General features: G+C 41.3%; 1 protein-coding gene across 2 annotated transcripts in view; it reads left to right on the top strand.

Annotated features, from left to right (window-relative positions):
- The first annotated feature begins 2957 nt into the window (after window positions 1-2957).
- The window catches only part of ENPP1 (ectonucleotide pyrophosphatase/phosphodiesterase 1), a 65956-nt gene continuing 51339 nt past the window's right edge, over window positions 2958-17574 (top strand). Inside the window, exon 1 of one of the 2 annotated variants that reach the window (XM_060167336.1) lies at window positions 2958-3197. In XM_060167336.1, coding sequence (XP_060023319.1) covers window positions 2958-3197 — 240 coding nt within the window. The remainder of the gene's footprint in view (window positions 3198-17574) is intronic. The other variant, XR_009543753.1, reaches the window with a different exon arrangement.

Below are 17574 nucleotides of genomic sequence, written 5' to 3'. Positions count from 1 at the left end.
ATTTAAATCATTTATAGTTATATTTAAATATTTAAATCATGCATAATTTATGTAAAAATTAAATCATTTTATTCTCTTTCTTAGGGATAGGGATTGAGTGATTTAAATATGGAACGGATCTATTTAAATTTTTATGTAAAGTTGGGAAAATGTAAAACATTTTGTTGACATTTAGAGATACTAGTGTAATTTTATGTTATTATTTGTAACACCAGTTTATAAATGAGGCAAACAAGGCTCAGAGAGTTCTCGAACTCTGGACATGGTCAAATTGCAATCCAAGCTTCTTCCAGGGGAAATATTTTTGCACTTACAAAAAAGAAAGAGAAATCAGGAAGTCAGGCAAAGTCTTAAAAATAAATTAATGCCATGGAAACAAAATTTTTTTTCTAGATCTCATAAAAATGAAAGAAACTTGTTTTTTCATTTTAGACTGGGCTAGATGTCTTCCATGTTCCACTGGAGAATTGGAGGGATTTCAGCTGGAGAAGCTCTGGAGCCGGTGCTAAAATAATTACTCTATAGTATATTTCATTTTTTAAAAGCTGAGAAGAGAGTTGTTTCTCAACTTTGAGAAGTCATAGTTCAAACATAGATAACAAGTTGGTTGTGTTTGCTGTTTTGGCCTTACTCATACCCAAAGTTTCAGGAACCAAGGGGCAAGTGTTTACATATTTTTGTACAGTACAACTTAAGGAATCACAAAATCTTCCACCCTCATCTTTTCTGCTGTACTAGATTACAGTTCTCAATCATCGAATGACACATTCATTGTTCACCTTTACACTAGCCGGAGAAGTTTTGTTGCGGTCTCTGTCTCTTGACCTTATTGTGCTTTGGAGTGTGAAGCTGTCCCTCAGATCATTTTGAATATAAACAAGATGGAGACAAGACTTGTCTATAGCTCAGCGTGTGGCTAAACAACATGAGTGGCCCACTTGATCCACTTTTATTCTAATTTTAGGGTTTCAACTGGATTTTTATAGTTACCCATAAAAGTCCCGGTTGGGTGCTTCCCTGGTGGTGCAGTGGTTGAGAGTCCACCTGCCAATGCAGGGGACACGGGTTCGTGCCTCCGTCTGGGAAGATCCCACATGCCTTGGAGCGGCTGGGCCCGTGAGCCATGGCCGCTGAGCCTGCGCGTCTGGAGCCTGTGCTCCGCAACGGGAGAGGCCACAACAGTGAGAGGCCCGCGTACCGCAAAAAAATGATTTTTTGACTTGGGATGCAGACAATACACTTATTTCATTTGTTTTCTCAAGTTCAAAGCCACTTTGGAATGACTCTGTTGAGTTGCTTTTAGAAGTTTTTACACTCATTTGACCAGTCTCCGTAAATCTTTGTCCTTGACTCTGATTTTTGGAAACAGTCAAAGGAAAATTTAGAGCCACGTTTGGGGTAAAAAATTGTGTGACTATGTGGTAGTGAAAAACTGTTTCTCTTGGGTGGTTTGGTTTGAAAGCTGACTCAAAGGTAATTAAAAAAATAAAAGAGCTCAATAGTGCTTTGAGGGATGGCCTTTACTTCTTCCAGATGTCAGTTACCCTTTCCACTAAGCTCTCATAATATACTATGTGTGATTCTATCACGCATATATAATTTGGGTTTTAGTTTTTTGTTTACTGCCTTCACCCTGTTTGATCAGCCTGAGAGCCACTTGGGAAAGATATACTTCTGTGCATCTTTGATATTGTTGGAGACCACTGACATTGTTGGAAGCCAAGAGATTGAACTGAAGGATTCATTATTAGAATGAATGAATCAATCAAGCAGTATAAATGGAAAGCATCCCAAGTTAACTATTTTAAAGGGGACAACACACACCTTATATGTTAAGCATCCATTCTCATTAAAAAAAATATTTGTATATATTCCTGAAATCAAAATGAATTGAAAATTAATTGATATTGGATGGTATAACTTTCCTTGGTCACTAAAGTCAGTTCCGGGTATGGAAAGTCATTGTTTTCCGCTTGACAACCAAGACTCACGTCACTACACACTTGTGGTTTTTCTAATTGATGAGCAAGGAAATGTAAAAGTTGTAGAATCAAAGGTGAAGCAAAACCCACCAAGAATTATAGCCTACTGTTCGTGTCCTAGTTCAAAAACAAAGTATCAAAGTATTCCAGACTGTTGAAATTTTTGACGGTGCTAACAAGTACTGGTGGCAATCTCAGGAGAGTGCAGCGCGGACACTTTGAAGCTTTCGATGTATAAGGTCTAAAAGAACTAATAAACAAATAAAGCAAGAGCAGCCCTCGCCCCCAGCACAGAAACCACAGAAAATTATATCTCTTTTATGTGTGCATTTGTAAATTCAGGTATTTTAAGGTTGGATAATCCTGAGTAGGTAGGTAGTGGATAGCAGGGCTTTGAGCGAATTCTTGTCTGTTTCTACGTAGGAGACAAAGGTCGCTTCCCCCAACGCTTGACCCCATAGCCTCTCTGCTTGTCCATCCAGAAACACACAGGTCTGTCCTGACTGCACTCTCCCGCCTTTGAGAAGCTGCACTGGCCCGGAGGCCGGATCCTTCCTCTCCTACGCTCTATTTTGAGGCCCCATGATCTCATGCCCTCTGCAGACCACGCTCTGCAGTTCCAGTCCAGCCCGCGCCGCGAGACCATGCAGGGCGATTCCTCCAAGTGTTCGGCTGGTGGCCGGGGCGCGAGGCGGGTAAGGCTGGGGGGTGGGAGGTGGGGAGTTAAAGACGCGCCCACGTAAAGGACCCAAAATAACCCACACGCAGAGCGACCGCCATCAGACAGGAAGCCAAATAATCCGGGGCGTTGAGCTGCTTTCCCCTCATTCGCAGCGCCGGGCTGCTGGGGCCGAGCCAAGGGTCTGGCGGCGAGGGGCGGGCGCGGCGGTCGGGGCGGGGCGGGGTGAGGCGGGGCTCGTGCGGAGCCTATTAAAGGCGCGGCGGGGCAGTGAGAGCCGAGTGCCCAGCGCCACGATGGAGCGTGACGGCTGCGTTGGGGTTGGGAACCGCGGCGGCGAGGGCGGGCGCGGCTCCCGGGAGGGCCCTGCGGGGAACGGCGGCCACCTGGGCCGTGGCTCTACAGCCGAGGCGCCCGGGGAGCCGCCGGCGGCCTCGTCCCTGCTGGCCCCCATGGACCTGGGGGAGGAGCCGCTGGAGAAGGCGGCGCGCGCCCGCACGGCCAAGGACCCCAACACCTATAAAGTGCTCTCGCTGGTAGGTCCCGGCCGGCCCGGCGCGCGGGAGGGCGGGGAGGGCGGCACCCGCTCCTGCGCTCCGAGCGGGCGCGGTCAGCACCCGGGGCCCGGAGAGAGACAGCTTTTGTGCCGCTCCTCTTCGCCTTCTCGCTCTCCTCTACCGGCTTTATCGGTGCTCATCACCGCCGAGCCTTCTCTTCCCCCCGGGGGAATAGTTCACTCTCACTTGTGTTACTGATGCTCAGAAGGGCCTGTTTATGAAACCAGGCTGTTAAAAATCGAGATCTTTAGAAATCCCATCTCTCCCCCGCCCCAAGAGAGCACAAGGTTTTTCGTAGGGAAAACTGACCAGCCCGAAAATTGTTGGTCTTAGGAAGGACGGACAAGGTGTTTTTGTTTCGTTTTGTTTTTTTAATTTTATTTTTTAATTTAATTTTTTACCTCTTTTGGGGGAATCTGGGTGCAGTATTGATGACTTTCCTTGCATTAACCGATTCCACTTGAAAAGATTTAACAGAGCTCTTTAAGTTGTATCAGGAACTCTAGAAAATACTTTTTCTCTTGGCTCTGTGTAGGAATTTCCATGCAGCTATTCAGAAATTCCGTCAATATTCATGTTATGTGAATGTGAAGAAAAGTTAATGATTCTTCGTCTACTCTTTCAATCATAGGTTACACGGTTTTCGTTGCTAAAAGAAGTACTCACTCTCCCTCTACTTTTTGTCGTGACAGTTGCAGGATCCACAGTCAATTTTATGAAGTGTGGGGTGGCTTTTCATTCTACATGTATGGTAGGAAGTGCTGGGCTGAGAGTCAGAAGCCTGGGTTCTTGCTTTCATGGCCGCTATTAATTGCTGGGACCTCCTATAACTCTCCCCAAACCTCAATTTCTTCTATGTTAAAATGAGGACAACATCACTTCTATGTGCATCAGATAAGATTATTGTGAGGGTCACTGTGCAACATTGCATGTGGAGGAGTAAATTCGAAAACTACAAGGAGATACAATCATTTTACTGTATTATATGCAAGTGACAGTTCTATGTATAGTGTACCTTAAAGCATATAATCACTTACATATTATGATTAAACAATGCAGTGTAGAGGATATCTTTTCTGGTTTTTGAAATCTTTCCTTTCATAAGCATTTCCATTTTCACTACGTCTTGGGTATCGTGGAGATGATACAGTGCTCTGAGGAACCAACATTCCTAGACTAAAGAGATGGTGTCATATAATTAGTACTTAAAAATAAGCCTAAGATTCAAAGGGTAAGTGTCCCAAAACACATACTGTTTGTATCTCAAGATACATTTCTGCATCATATATCACTGTTTAAGAACACCTGATATTGATGAGAACTTAGTTTTAGTCTTTTGAGTCACCTTTTTTGTTTTTGTCAATGGAAGACCTTAGCTTTTGCAACACTATCACTTAACTTAGTATCAGTACTTTTCAGTGTTTGGCAGGCATTCAATAATTGTACGTCGAATCTGTAACTCCCATGTGAAATCACTTCAACGTGCCAATCTACAGTCTTGAAAGTTTGGTAAATTGCCAGTTGCTAAATTCCATTTTAAAATCTTTCCTATTCATTTACCCATAAATCCACAATAGGTATCAGCAGAGATGTGCCTTTGGAACATGCATTTCAGTCTTTGACACCTGCAGTCAGCTGGTCAAAAAGCATTTCTTTATGCTCTGATGATGCAACTCTGGGCTTTGACATGGAAGTGTCTTTAGTACTTTTACAAGTAGGACAATCATGAATATTTTTTATGCCATTAGGAGGGGGTCTCTTGCTGTAACACACGTTGAGTTGGACAGAATTCTTACTTCATGACTTTTGATGAAATACAGTGGGCCATTAATGTACACCAAAACTCATTGCTGTGTTTTTGAAACTCTTAATTAATGGTTTCAGGTGAAAGTGAAACCTCTTACCCATTCTTCTTTCCCTTCCCTACTTCAATACCCTTCTCCCCTCTAGACTTTCCCAAATGATGCATTTCTAAAGGGAAAAGTCTCCAAGAGGAGCCTGACAGTTGTCATCAAAGAGCTCTGGGACATGTCTTCTAGAGAGAAGCTGTAATTATGGGATTCCTTTTTCAGGTGAAACATCAGCACACTTTTCATAAACCTGAAGGAATGGGTTGACTAGTTGCATCTGGGATTGGGATTACAAGAGCCCAACCACTGAGGTGGTCCTCAGCCACACGGTTGTTATCTAATAGGATAAACACAAGAGTTGCCTTCTGGAGAGATAGGCAGTGGTGACACGACTGTTGCATTTTTCTGAAAATGTTTCGGATAAACTTAAATGCCGGAGGTATGTGAGAGTAGATGCAGAAGGGACGATCCCGCCCTACGCTGGCTTCTCCCCATTTGATCCCTAGGAAGACCACAGGCTCTGCTCTGGAGGCTTTGGCCCTGGGCTCTGGAAGTACTCATGCCTAGGCACTAAGCCAGACTGTGGAAAACCCCAGAAGGGCAAATAAGTACATGCTTCAGTAGATACGTTAGATCTGGATGCCTTTACTGGTTCCAAGTTAAGTTTTGAACTGAAATGTCAGCTTCCACTGAGGTTGGCCACGGACATTTATTTGAAATAACTTTCCTGTTCCCTGGCAGGTATTTTCAACCACGTTGCAGTACACTTCTCCACTGTACAGTAAGCTCTTCCACGGCATAATTTTGTGTTTGTGACCTTCTGCTGTCCTTATGAATACATATACCTGTGTGTGTGTTCATAAGGGGCCTTGTGTGTGGGTGGCTGTGAGTGAAGACAACTTTCACCTTTTGATGAAAGAGTTCTTTGTAAGTGGCAGAAGTTGCCTTGTTTATTAGAAATTTGAGTGTGAAAGTTATTAATTCTGTTAGCTTTTCTCTCCCTCTTGCATCATATCATCTTATTTCTAGAATACAGCATGGAGAATATTCAAGACAGTCCTCTGCTCTTAATCTGACTCAGAATTGACATTGCTTTTTGGTTTGTAAAATTTTATATCTGTCCAGCTATAGTTGAGCATTTTATTTCAAAAATGACCAGAACATTTTAGGGGCCAGAGACATCTCCTGTTTTCCCCTTATGGTGTTTGTTGCACGTGTTCTAATAAAATGTACCCAAGATTTTTAGGAACCCAGCAAGACTGTTGTGTTTACTTCTGGGCCTAAGATGGTACCTCACACTCAGTGTCAGCTTTTGGTCGAATGAATGAAGTGCACTTTTACTTAGACTGAGTAACACTTTGACTTGGAAAAGGACAAGATGGGAAGATTAAATACACAACCACATACCCATATGGCCAGGTGAAAGTCAGGAATCCAAATACAGATGCATTAATAGAGATGACATTGGGTATCAATTCAGGGATAAGATCAAACTGAAATATCATTTGTTTAGCACATAGGGAGACGGAAGAGGCAGTGAATGAATGATAAACAAAAGTTCCCAACTAAGGCCAGCATACTGAAGAGGCCAGCAGGGCCTCCATGACAACTTGGATTCAGAATCAAGATCTAGCTACTGGGCGCGCCCTCAGAAAGAAACAAGGCAGGTGCAGCCGTTTGGCAGGTACAAACAAGGCCATCCTTCAGGTACAAATGGGTCTCCCTTGCTTATACCAAGGCATCTTCTGTTTTGGTGACTTTGCTGTCACACCCCAAATGCAGTCCTTGTGGCTCTTGTAGGGAACTGTTTTCTTCAGCATTGCTTTCTGTGACTTCCTTTCTTCTGCTTTGAGTCATATTCTGGTGTTTCTCTCTCTCACCATTTATATTTCAGCGGTTTCTACTTCATGCAGCCTCTTAGGAATACACAGGCACCCTTTCAACCCTTTTTTTTTTTTCCATTCTATTCCACTTCTTCAGTTACCTCTGGGCACTCAGTTTTGCCGTCTCCTGCCCCATCATATCCTAATCATGACTGTGACTCATGACTCTCGCTAGAGCCATGTTGAGAGACCTTATGCATTTTGTATAATAAAGATCTTGGGACCATTAGCCTTTTTAGAATATTTATAGGAATTTTTTTATCAGCTTCTTATCTTCCTCCAGGCAACTCTTTTTCTCAGGTATCAGTATTAAAGGCAAATGGAAGTAGTTTTAAATTCAGTTTTGTTTTTGAGTTTGATCATTTCCATTGCAAAATATCTGTGTTACTCTTAAGACATAGCGAATGTATTTCATCTATATTATGGACATTTTAGACAAGCCAAAGAACTTAATCATGATTCATAACTTTTGGGGAGGGTAGGTAGGGGGAAAGCCGCTTCAAGTTTCAAACAACACAGGAACAAAAACCTTTTGGAATACAACTTGTAATTAGAGATCTGCCTCTGGTTAAAATAAACGTGCCTCCACCAACCATGAAATATCCCCCAAACAACAAAAATAAACAAGAAACCTTTTAGCAGATGAGCCCAAGGCAGAACATAGGTTACTCTTCTAAGTTCTGTGCAACAAGAACTGATACTCAGAGTGCTGACCCAATATGAAAACCCTTTGGCATCAAACGAGAGCTAAGTTATGTATTTACCAAGGAAAGAAAGTATAATAATATATTTAAAAGGGCTTCTCAAAAGAATGACCCGAATGTTCAGCTAAATATTAACTGGAACATTCTGTGTCCTGAGTGTTTTAATTGTATGAGGTTTGATTACAAGAATTAAGATATCGATATCATTATAGAAATCAAATAATGTGACATTTGTCTAAACTATGAAGTATACTAGAAGAAATAACTTAATAGTTAGTGAAAGAATACCACTATTAAAATCTAACATTTCTCTTTTTTTAAATTTCATCTCATAAGGTGAGATACTAATTTTACCTTGATCTTGAGCAAATTCAGAGATGAGAAAAATATTATCAAGCTGCGCATCCGTAGGTAGGGGAGCATGGGAAGATGTAACCGTCTCATCTTTAAGCAAGTATAAGGTCAGTGACGTAGAAATCAGTTCTGAAAATCCTTTCTAGTTCCATCTAAGTCAGTCTATCTTGTGCTGGGCCCCCTCCCACCTCCCTGAGAGTCTTCATTAACAAACAAACAAACAAACAAAAATATATTATTGATAGTATTTTTCATTTTATCCTCCCACTTTTGGATTTTAGAATAACGTTTGGTGGAAAAGTAGGCGGTAAAAGTTCAGATGATTATTACATAGCACTTTGCACTTTCAGAAGCATTTTCTCATATATTTTTAATTGATCCTTGGCATATCAGCAACTCTGAAATAGGAAAGTATGGTGACAATCCTAGTTTACAGATAAGGAAACTGAGGCTCGCAGAGGTGTTTCTTAAACATTAGGGTGCATAGGAACCAGCTGGGAACTGTTAAAAGACCATAGATTCCAGGGCTCCAATCCCAGAGATTGTGATTTAGAAGATCTGAAATTCTTATGGACTGAAGGGTTGTGTCCCTCCCAAATTCATATGTTGAAGTCCCAACCCACCAATGTGATGATATATGGCAGTGGGGCCTTTCAGAGGTAATTAGATTTAGATGAGGTCGTGAGGATGGAACTCTCATGATGGGATTTGTGGCCTTGTAAAAAGGGGAAGAGAGAGAGGAGATCTGAACACACACACCCACCCATAGAGGAAAGACCATGTGAAGACATAGTGAGAAGGCAGCCATCTGCCAGCCAGGGAAAGAGCCCTCACCAGGAAGCAAATTGGTCAATTCCTTCATCTTGGACTTCTGAGCCTCTAGAACTGTGAGAAATACATTTCTGTTATTTAAGCCACCCAGTCTATGGCGTTTTGTTATAGCAACTTGAGCAGACTAAGGTAGGAATGGATCTAAAGAATCTGTATTTTTTAAACAAGTACCTCAAGTTGTTCAGATGTAGTTGGTTCAGTTATTCCACTTCTAGAAACAGTGGGTTAAAATTATAGGCATAAGTCACATCATTTGTAAGTAGTGAACTGTGATAACTGAAAGGACTTTTAACTACAGACTTTTATTCTGGACTAATGGCTAACCCCCCCTCCCCCATTTATTTCCCTTTTATCAGTGTGAAGTCAATAATCATGTTATCGTGAGCTTCCAAAGTATACAGATTTGGGGAAAAGTGACTTCCTTCTTAATCTGAGTTTCCTTCTTAATATATCTTTAGATGTACTACAACAGGAAAATAGAGTCATGATAGTCGTTTTGGAGTGAGTGAATTTTCGCAAGCATATCTCATTTGTGGGTCAGTCATTTTCTCACCATACCTTAGGACTTTACACAGATTTAGGTGGCAAATATCCTGTCACTGATGTGGTTTGAGACCCTTAAAGATCACTCTATCTTGGTTTTCAGGGAATAGTCCTGAGAAAGTATTGGGCTGGCCAAAAAGTTTGTTCGGTTAATGAATATGTTGTTCAATAAAGTTCTTGGTGAAAATAAAAAATGTCTTTTATGTTTACTTAAAACCGAAGGAACTTTTGGGCCAACCCAATAGTTTATTCCTAGAGCTGACTTCTTTCCCTTGATAAGTTTTTTGGCATTAGCAAGCATCTGGAGCCTTTGGTCTCTCATGGAGAGAGAGAACTGAAAAACTCAACAGTTTTTTTATGATGCTATTATACAATAAAATAAATTTAGCTATTATTATGTGATTTTTTTTTTCCAAATAGAGTTTCATATTACTCCAGAGTACCTGTAAGTGATTTTGGATAAATATGTTTAGAAGCAAAAGGCAAGACAGGTAGAACAAAGCTTCAGCCAGAGTATTTCAAGCAACGGTTCTCAAAGTGTGGTCTGTAAATCCCTGAGGGGTCCCTAAGAGCCTTCCAAGGGGACTGTGAAGTCTAAACCATTTGAACATTGATAGACATTATTCACCCTTCTCACTGTGCTGCTGTTTACACTGCCGGAAAACTGCTTGCCCCTCAGCAGGAATCAGGGCAGTGGCACCAATTGTACAGGTCCTCATGCATCTGCAGTTAAAACCAAAAAAGCCAGTTTCACTTAATGAAGAACTAAAAATGTCCTCAATGAAGCAGATTTTATTAAATTTGAACCTAAATTACCTTCCTTTTTAATATTCTGTGCGACGACATTGGAAGTCTGCCTGTACTGTCGTTTTCTGGAGGGAAAGCAGTCGAGCTGCTGTTTGAGTTGTGAGCTGAACTAGCTGCCTTTTTCATGGAACACCATTTTTATTGGAAAGAGCAACTGACAAACCAGTGATTCAGACTTGGGTATTCGGCACATACTTTCGCAAAAATGAAAAGCATTAGCTTGTCACTTCCAGGAAAACAAAATGAGGTACCTGCTGCCTGTGGTAAAATTCGATCTTTTAGGTAAAAATTGAAATTTTGGAGAACTTGTTTCTGTCACTGTAAGCTTGACAGCGTCCCAATCCTTAAAGATTTTTCGGACGAAATAGATGGAGATAGTCAGGAATGTGATTTTTTTTCATCTGGTACAATGACGTGTCAACATTTGAAAGAAATACGTAGCTCAGTGAACCAATATTTTCCAAAGGACCAATGGATGATTTACAAAATTATGCATGGGTGTAAGTTCCAATCAAACTGCAAGATAGACTAATGAATTTTAATATAATGGTATGAAAAGTTCATTAATATTGTTTCAAGTTTCATGTTGCATTTCACCTTTAAGAAATTATAGCTAAGAATTTTAGTCTAGTTTTAAATAAGAATGTACACAATTATCTGAAAAGGCTTCTTAGGGTCCTCAGTAATTTTTAAGAGTATAAAGGGATTTTGAAACCAACAGTTTTGAGAATATCTGCTTTAAGGAAAGGTGTGTTCATTCAATACTATTTTTAGTACTAGGGGGAGAGGGAAAGGAAATTAAGACATATAAAAAGAATCAGTTATTTACAACAGTTGTATCTTTATATAGGTAAGGTCCTTTATGGATTTCAAAATACTTTTACATCTACCACCTGGTTTGGTCCAAACCACAGTTCTGCCATTATCTCCATGTTAGAGATGAAAAAATCATGCTCAGAGAAATTAAGGGGGCTTTCCAAGATCACAAGACTAGTATAGTTATTCTCTTAATCTCTTTGCCGTAGCTTATTGAGAAATGAAGTCAGACAGAATTGGATTTAAATCCTGGTACTGTTCTTTTTGAAGGTAGGCAAATAACTTAAATTTCCTGAATATCAGCTTCCACAACCATAAGATAGGCTTGATAAAACCCTGTTAGGTGTTGTTAGGAGAATTAAATGAGATAAAGTATAAAGTGGCCCATAGTGTGCCCCGAATAAGTGGTCATTTTTCTTGTTATTTTTGATAAGCTTCAGTGTTACTGAATTTTTAAATTTTTCCTTATTCAGAAGACACTTTACATCTTTGCTACCCAAAGTGTGGTCTGTAGACTAGCATATCAGCATCATCTCCTTGGAACTTTTACAGAATGCAGACTCTTGGGCCCCACCCCAGACCTACTGTACCAGAATCTATATTTTCACAATCCCCAGGGATGTGTCTGCACATTGAATTTTGAGGAACAGCACACTCCATAGGGCTATGAGGAGGCACAGAAGGCGCCCCAACCTGGAATTCTTTAGCTGGGGGGTCCAATCAACCCTTATCCTGCCATTGACTTCATACATGTTGCTATGATTTAAAAAAAAAAATTACTGAATGTTCCTTATTGACCTCAACTGTGTTAGCGTTGTGTGGAAGTGGTGCTGCGGCTGGTTGCATTTGCCCCTTTCCTACCTTGAACTTAAGAGGCACATTGATTAAAGTAGCCCCACCGCTTTTGTGTCTACAGGACATTTCATACACAGTCTGTTTCTTTAATTGCCTTTCCTTACCCTGCCTCGGCTTGTCCTTTAATTGCTCTTTATTGCTGTCCACTGTACCAGTCTTCTGCCTTTGCTGTTATCTGATAACACTCCAATGTTCTTTCCAATTCAACCATCCATCTATCAGAATATCAAGTAGATTTCACTTTACATTGCTCCATCCATAGAACTCTTCAATTCAAAGTTTCCACTTCAGTACATTCTCAACAATCTACAATATGCTTGACATAATACCAAAACAAAGGAGTCTTAGACCAGGGCTTTTTCAAGTGGTGTTGATATATTGAGTCAGGTTTGATGTGTTTGGCACAGAGTTTACTCCATAATACTTCATCGTCCAAACACACTGGCTTCCTGTAAAGTGCCACCCCGCACCATTTAGATTAGAAACTTCCGAGACCAGGAGAAATAGGTGAATGCAGTATATCAGGTGGGAAGGGTGTCGGTTAGGAGCACTGTGAATAGACTGTTGATCTTATCTCCTTTTGGATTAACCAGAGAAACAGTACAGAACAGCTCTGCTTGTACACTAATTAAATACCTTACTGATCAGCTCACAGGAAGTAAATGTGAAGAACGTTGACATAGGAAAGTATTTATGCCTTTGTCATTTCTTGGAAACTTTCAAAGGAAAAGAGAACATTGATTTTTCTGGGAAGCTTCAAAGATCTTGAGACACGGGTCATGTGAAGGGTACTAAACCTGGAGTCACAAGAATTATTTGCTGTGTGACCTTTGAGCAGTTGTTTCACTTTCTGTGACCATAATATGAGAGTTTTGGATTAGGTGGATTTCTTCTGGGTTTTAAATCTTTGTATAGAGAGCTTATAATATTTCCCCCTTGTTATAAAGATACTATGTATTGCAGAAATTTCAGAAAGTATAAAGGAGAAAATAAAGATTGTGTACTTGTTATTAATAATTTGGTTTTTTCTCTCAGGACTTTTCTATGTGCATGTATCACTTTTTTTTTTTTAACAAGAATGGGATCATGCTGCATATACTGTTCTATTTTCTTTTTTAACTTATATGTCCATTATGAGATTTTCCCATTGCTAGATGGCTTTTTTTTTTTTCTTTCAATTTTTGGCTGTGTCGGATCTTAGTTGTGGCACGCAGGATCTTCGTTGATGCTCGTGGAATCTTTCATTGCAGCGTGCGTGCTCTTCCTTGCGGTGCGCAGGCTCCTCTAGTTGTGGCGTGCAGGTTTTCTCTTCTCTGTTTGTGGCACGTGGCTCCAGAGTGCCTGAGCTCTGTAGTTTGTGGCACGCAGGTTCTCTAGTTGAGGCGCATGGGTTCAGTATTTGTGGCACTCGGGCTTAGTTGTCCTGCGGCATGGGGGATCTCAGTTCCCCGATCAGGGATTGAACCCGCATCCCCTGCATCGGAAGGCGGATTCTTTACCACTGGACCACCAGGGAAGTCCTGCTAGACAGCTTTTTAATGCACCTTTCATGAATGGGATTTTGAGACTTTTATCAACTTTAGTTCATGGGGTAATCTTTGAAAGCATCTCTACTCGTACCTCAGACATAATCATTCCCCAAGAATTTAAATATTTTTTAGGACACAGTTTTTGTTTTATTCATCCCTCAACTCCATCTCCATTGCCTATGTTTCTTCTTATGGTTCAATTATTAGTTTTCTGAAAATAATTACTTCCTTGCACTTTGTTTCCGCTCAGAATTTCTCAGAGACTGCCACAACACATGTGGGAAATTGTGTACTCCTAAATGCACTCTTCTTTTCAGCCTTATTTCTCGTCACTCAGGTAACAGTGTTACCACTGAGGGCTTAACACTTACAGCTTCATCCATTCATAGCAATCCTGCAGGCCTGGGACATATATGTGTAGCCATTTATTAGTCCATATTTGTTAAGCACTCAGAGCAGACCCATCACATAGTAAGTGCTGTGTGTTTGTTGAATTCCCATAGGCCTCTGTTGAGTTCACTATATGTCAGACCCTATGTTAAGCCCTTTATCTGCTTAATTGGCACAGTTGTGTGAGGCAGAAGGGAGCAAACGTGTTGGCTGGTGAGTGAGTCTGGTTTGGAGCCCACACCTCAGGGGACTCTATGTCCCATATGTTATAGGGGACTCACACATGTTATATGCGTAACTTGGATTTAGAAGTTCAAAGGGTTCAGGTTATTTTTCAGCTTCTGCTCTGGTGGTACTTTCCAATTTAGAGGGTCAGAAAGGGTCTCAAGATGCCTATCTCACAAAAGTTCCAGCTGTGTTGAAACACACCTTCCATTACAGCTCAGATTTTTACTGTTCCCCAGATACACTTTACAGGGACCATTTCTTTTCTCTACCCCAGAAGTGGTCTTTCACCTCCTTTTTTCTCACCCAACACCAGGTACCCCCTGGAATCCAACTGAATTTATCCTCCCAAAGGAAACGCTCCTTTACTGCTCTTTGGCTTGTATCCCCTGTCCCTGGATCACTTAACCGCAGTTGCCACTTAATCATATAAAGGCCGTAGAGCTTAGAGGTTAAGGGCCAGACTGCTGGAGTTGAATCCTGTCTCTGCCCATAACTGTTGTGTGTCCTTGGGCAAGTCCCTTAACTTCTCTATGCCTCTGTCTCCTCACCTATGAAATGGAGATAATAATAGTAGCTACCTCACAGGTTTGTGGTTTTTTGGGTTTTTTTTTTTGCGGTACGTGGGCCTCTCACTGTTGTGGCCTCTCCCGTTGCGGAGCACAGGCTCCGGACGCGCAGGCTCAGCGGCCATGGCTCACGGGCCCAGCCGCTCCGCGGCATGTGGGATCTTCCCGGACCGGGGCACGAACCCGTGTCCCCTGCATCAGCAGGCAGACTGTCAACCACTGCGCCACCAGGGAAGCCCTCACAGGTTTGTTTTGAGGGTTATATGAATTAATCTATGTAAACTAATTAGAAAAGTGCCTGAAAGATAGTAGAGGCTAGATTAGGGGTTATTGTTATTATTATGGTTATGGTTAGTAACTTTTTCAACAAATATTTAGAGTTCCTATTGTGTGGGCAGTAATGGTTAAGAGGCTGGGGGCTAAATGGTGGTGAGGGGAGAGGAAAGACTTACTCCACGTTCTCATGGTCCATCCCCACAGGACTGGATGTTTACCAAAAAATCCTGCAAGAGTGTCTCTCACTGCAGCTGTGATTGGTGTTGCCTAGAAATTATACGCAGGGCTGTGAGAGAGGGTAGTGACGGGGAGTTGGCCTAGTCAGAGAGGTCTAAGAAGGTGTCCAGGAGGAAGTGACAGGCGAGCAGAAGAGGATTCTGAAGGGAGGCAGCAGCACATACAAAGGGCCTGGGGTAGCAGTTAGCATGGTGTGACCCAGAATTGGGAGATGACCAGGTAGCTGGTAGGCAGAGAGATGTGTGATGGGTGATGAGGCAGGAAAGGTAGTCAGGGACCAGGTCCAGGCAGGGCCTTGCAGACCATCTTAGGGCTTTTGGGTTTTGTTTTAAGAGCAACTGAAAATCACTGACATATTTTTCTGTTTGCTTGGTTTTGTTTCCACTTTTGCTCATAGTGACAAAGTCTCATTTACATTTTGGAAAGGTCATTTTAGCTTTAGCCGCAAGAACAAATTAAAGAGAGCATGTTGGGTGTAGAAAGAGCACCGTCTTATTCTTTTACTCGGCTATTTCATAACTACTTTCTCTTTTCTACTAGATTTTTAAGTTTCACATGTGACTATGCAAATTAAAATTTGCATGAATTAAAGTTCAAAAGCGTAAAAAGGAGTTCAGTTCCTCATCGTGCTGGCCGCTTTTCAAGTGCTCAGCAGTGATGTGCTGGTACCTCCCTGTAGGACAGCACAGACAGAGGGAACATTTTATGATCTTAAAAACTTGAAGTGAATCATGCCAAAGATGGTGATATCATAGGGTTTTTTACTTTTATGTTTTTTTCCGGCAAGTAATAATGAAAATGTGCATAAAACAAATGTTGTTCGTTGAAGAAACATTTGTTAGAAGAAAAGGAGTTGCTTAAGAGAGCTAAGTTGTGAATGCTTTCACAAATATAATTTTAAGATTCCTTATCCAAATGAATGCATGTAATTTTGTTGACTTAAGCCTAACTATACACATTAAATGGTGACACTTTTCTCAAATTATAGTTCCCTCCTAAATTATAAACCTCTGTATCCATTACCAGATTTTAAGTTCTGTCTTTAAGTTGTGACTGTAATTGTGATTGAGTGTAATTGTGATTGAGTACCTAACCACTGGATCTTTGAAGAAAGTAAATGGTCATTTTAATCTCCCTGTTAATCCCATTCTGTCCTCAGGGAGAATACCAAAAATCCTCTGGAAGTTTGTTTTTTTTTTTTAAAGTGAATCATGCTGTATGGACACAGCAGGGTTTTGTTTGTTTGTTTGTTTGTTTTTAAGAAGATGTTGGGGGTAGGAGTTTATTTATTTATTTATTTTTGCTGTGTTGGGTCTTCGTTTCTGTGCGAGGGCTTTCTCTAGTTGTGGCAAATGGGGACCACTCTTCATCACGGTGCCTGGGCCTCTCACCATCATGGCCTCTCTTGTTGTGGAGCACAGGCTCCAGACGCGCAGGCTCAGTAGTTGTGGCTCACGGACCCAGTTGCTCCGCGGCATTTGGGATCCTCCCAGACCAGGGCTCGAACCCGTGTCCCCTGCATTGGCAGGCGGACTCTCAACCACTGCGCCACCAGGGAAGCCCCTGGAAGTTATCTTTTTGTTGTCTATTTCCACTGAGCTCATTTTTCAAGAATAAATGCAAGGTGCTCTAGTCATTATGTTCCAAAAATTGTTTCAGAAAAAACTAGAAATCAATCACATAAACTTAACTGAATATGATGTTCTTTCTCTTTTTGTGTTTCTTCGTCTCTGACGTACCACCTGCATAGGCAGGAAACCTGCCTAGGCAAGAAAAACAATGTCGTTTAGACAAAGCCCATAGCCCTTTACCTCTTAGTCCATCTGTTTCATCCTCCGCCTGAGGGTGGCAAGGGCTGTCCTGTACCATTAATAAACTGGTTTCCTCTCTTTCCTGTCTTATGAGCTAAAACAAAACTTAAAACATTTTTTCCTAAAATGACTTAATACTCCTTTTATTTAGTGAGTCATGTCTTTCTTGATTGTAGCTTCTAATGAAACAAACTGTTTTCAGGATTATTTTGGCAGTGCTTTTGTTGTTTCCCCTTGAGATCCAACTTTAGCAAGATCTAATTAAAATATGTTTTGCATCTAGGAGACTGAGAATTAAAAACAAGTAAACTCTCAGAATGAAAAGTTCTTTGCCTATATTTAATTTAGCTTCGTTTATGCCTTGGGGTATGTGTATGTGTATATCTGATGTCTGATCATTTGCTGGACGGCCAATTAGAAAAAGAAAAGTCCATACCTGGTAATTTAATCAAGAGAATTTAATATAAGAAACCAGTTACAAAGGTGTTGGAAGAGCTGAAAGTCAAATATTGGAAGAGCCGAAAGCCAAACGGGATGGTATGGCAATGTGGCAACCCAGGGAATAGTACCAGAAAGAAGCTTGTACTACCTTGAGGGCAGGAAGGGCAAAGGGAAAAGCTGATGAAACCCAGAGCTGGCAGCCAGGACTTCCCTGTAGGAGCTGGGACTCTGGAGA

This window comes from Lagenorhynchus albirostris, chromosome 12, assembly GCF_949774975.1.
Source record: "Lagenorhynchus albirostris chromosome 12, mLagAlb1.1, whole genome shotgun sequence".
Lineage (NCBI taxonomy): Eukaryota > Metazoa > Chordata > Mammalia > Artiodactyla > Delphinidae > Lagenorhynchus > Lagenorhynchus albirostris.
Note: the sequence above shows the minus strand (reverse complement) of the source record. Positions and strands in the feature narration are given on the sequence as shown.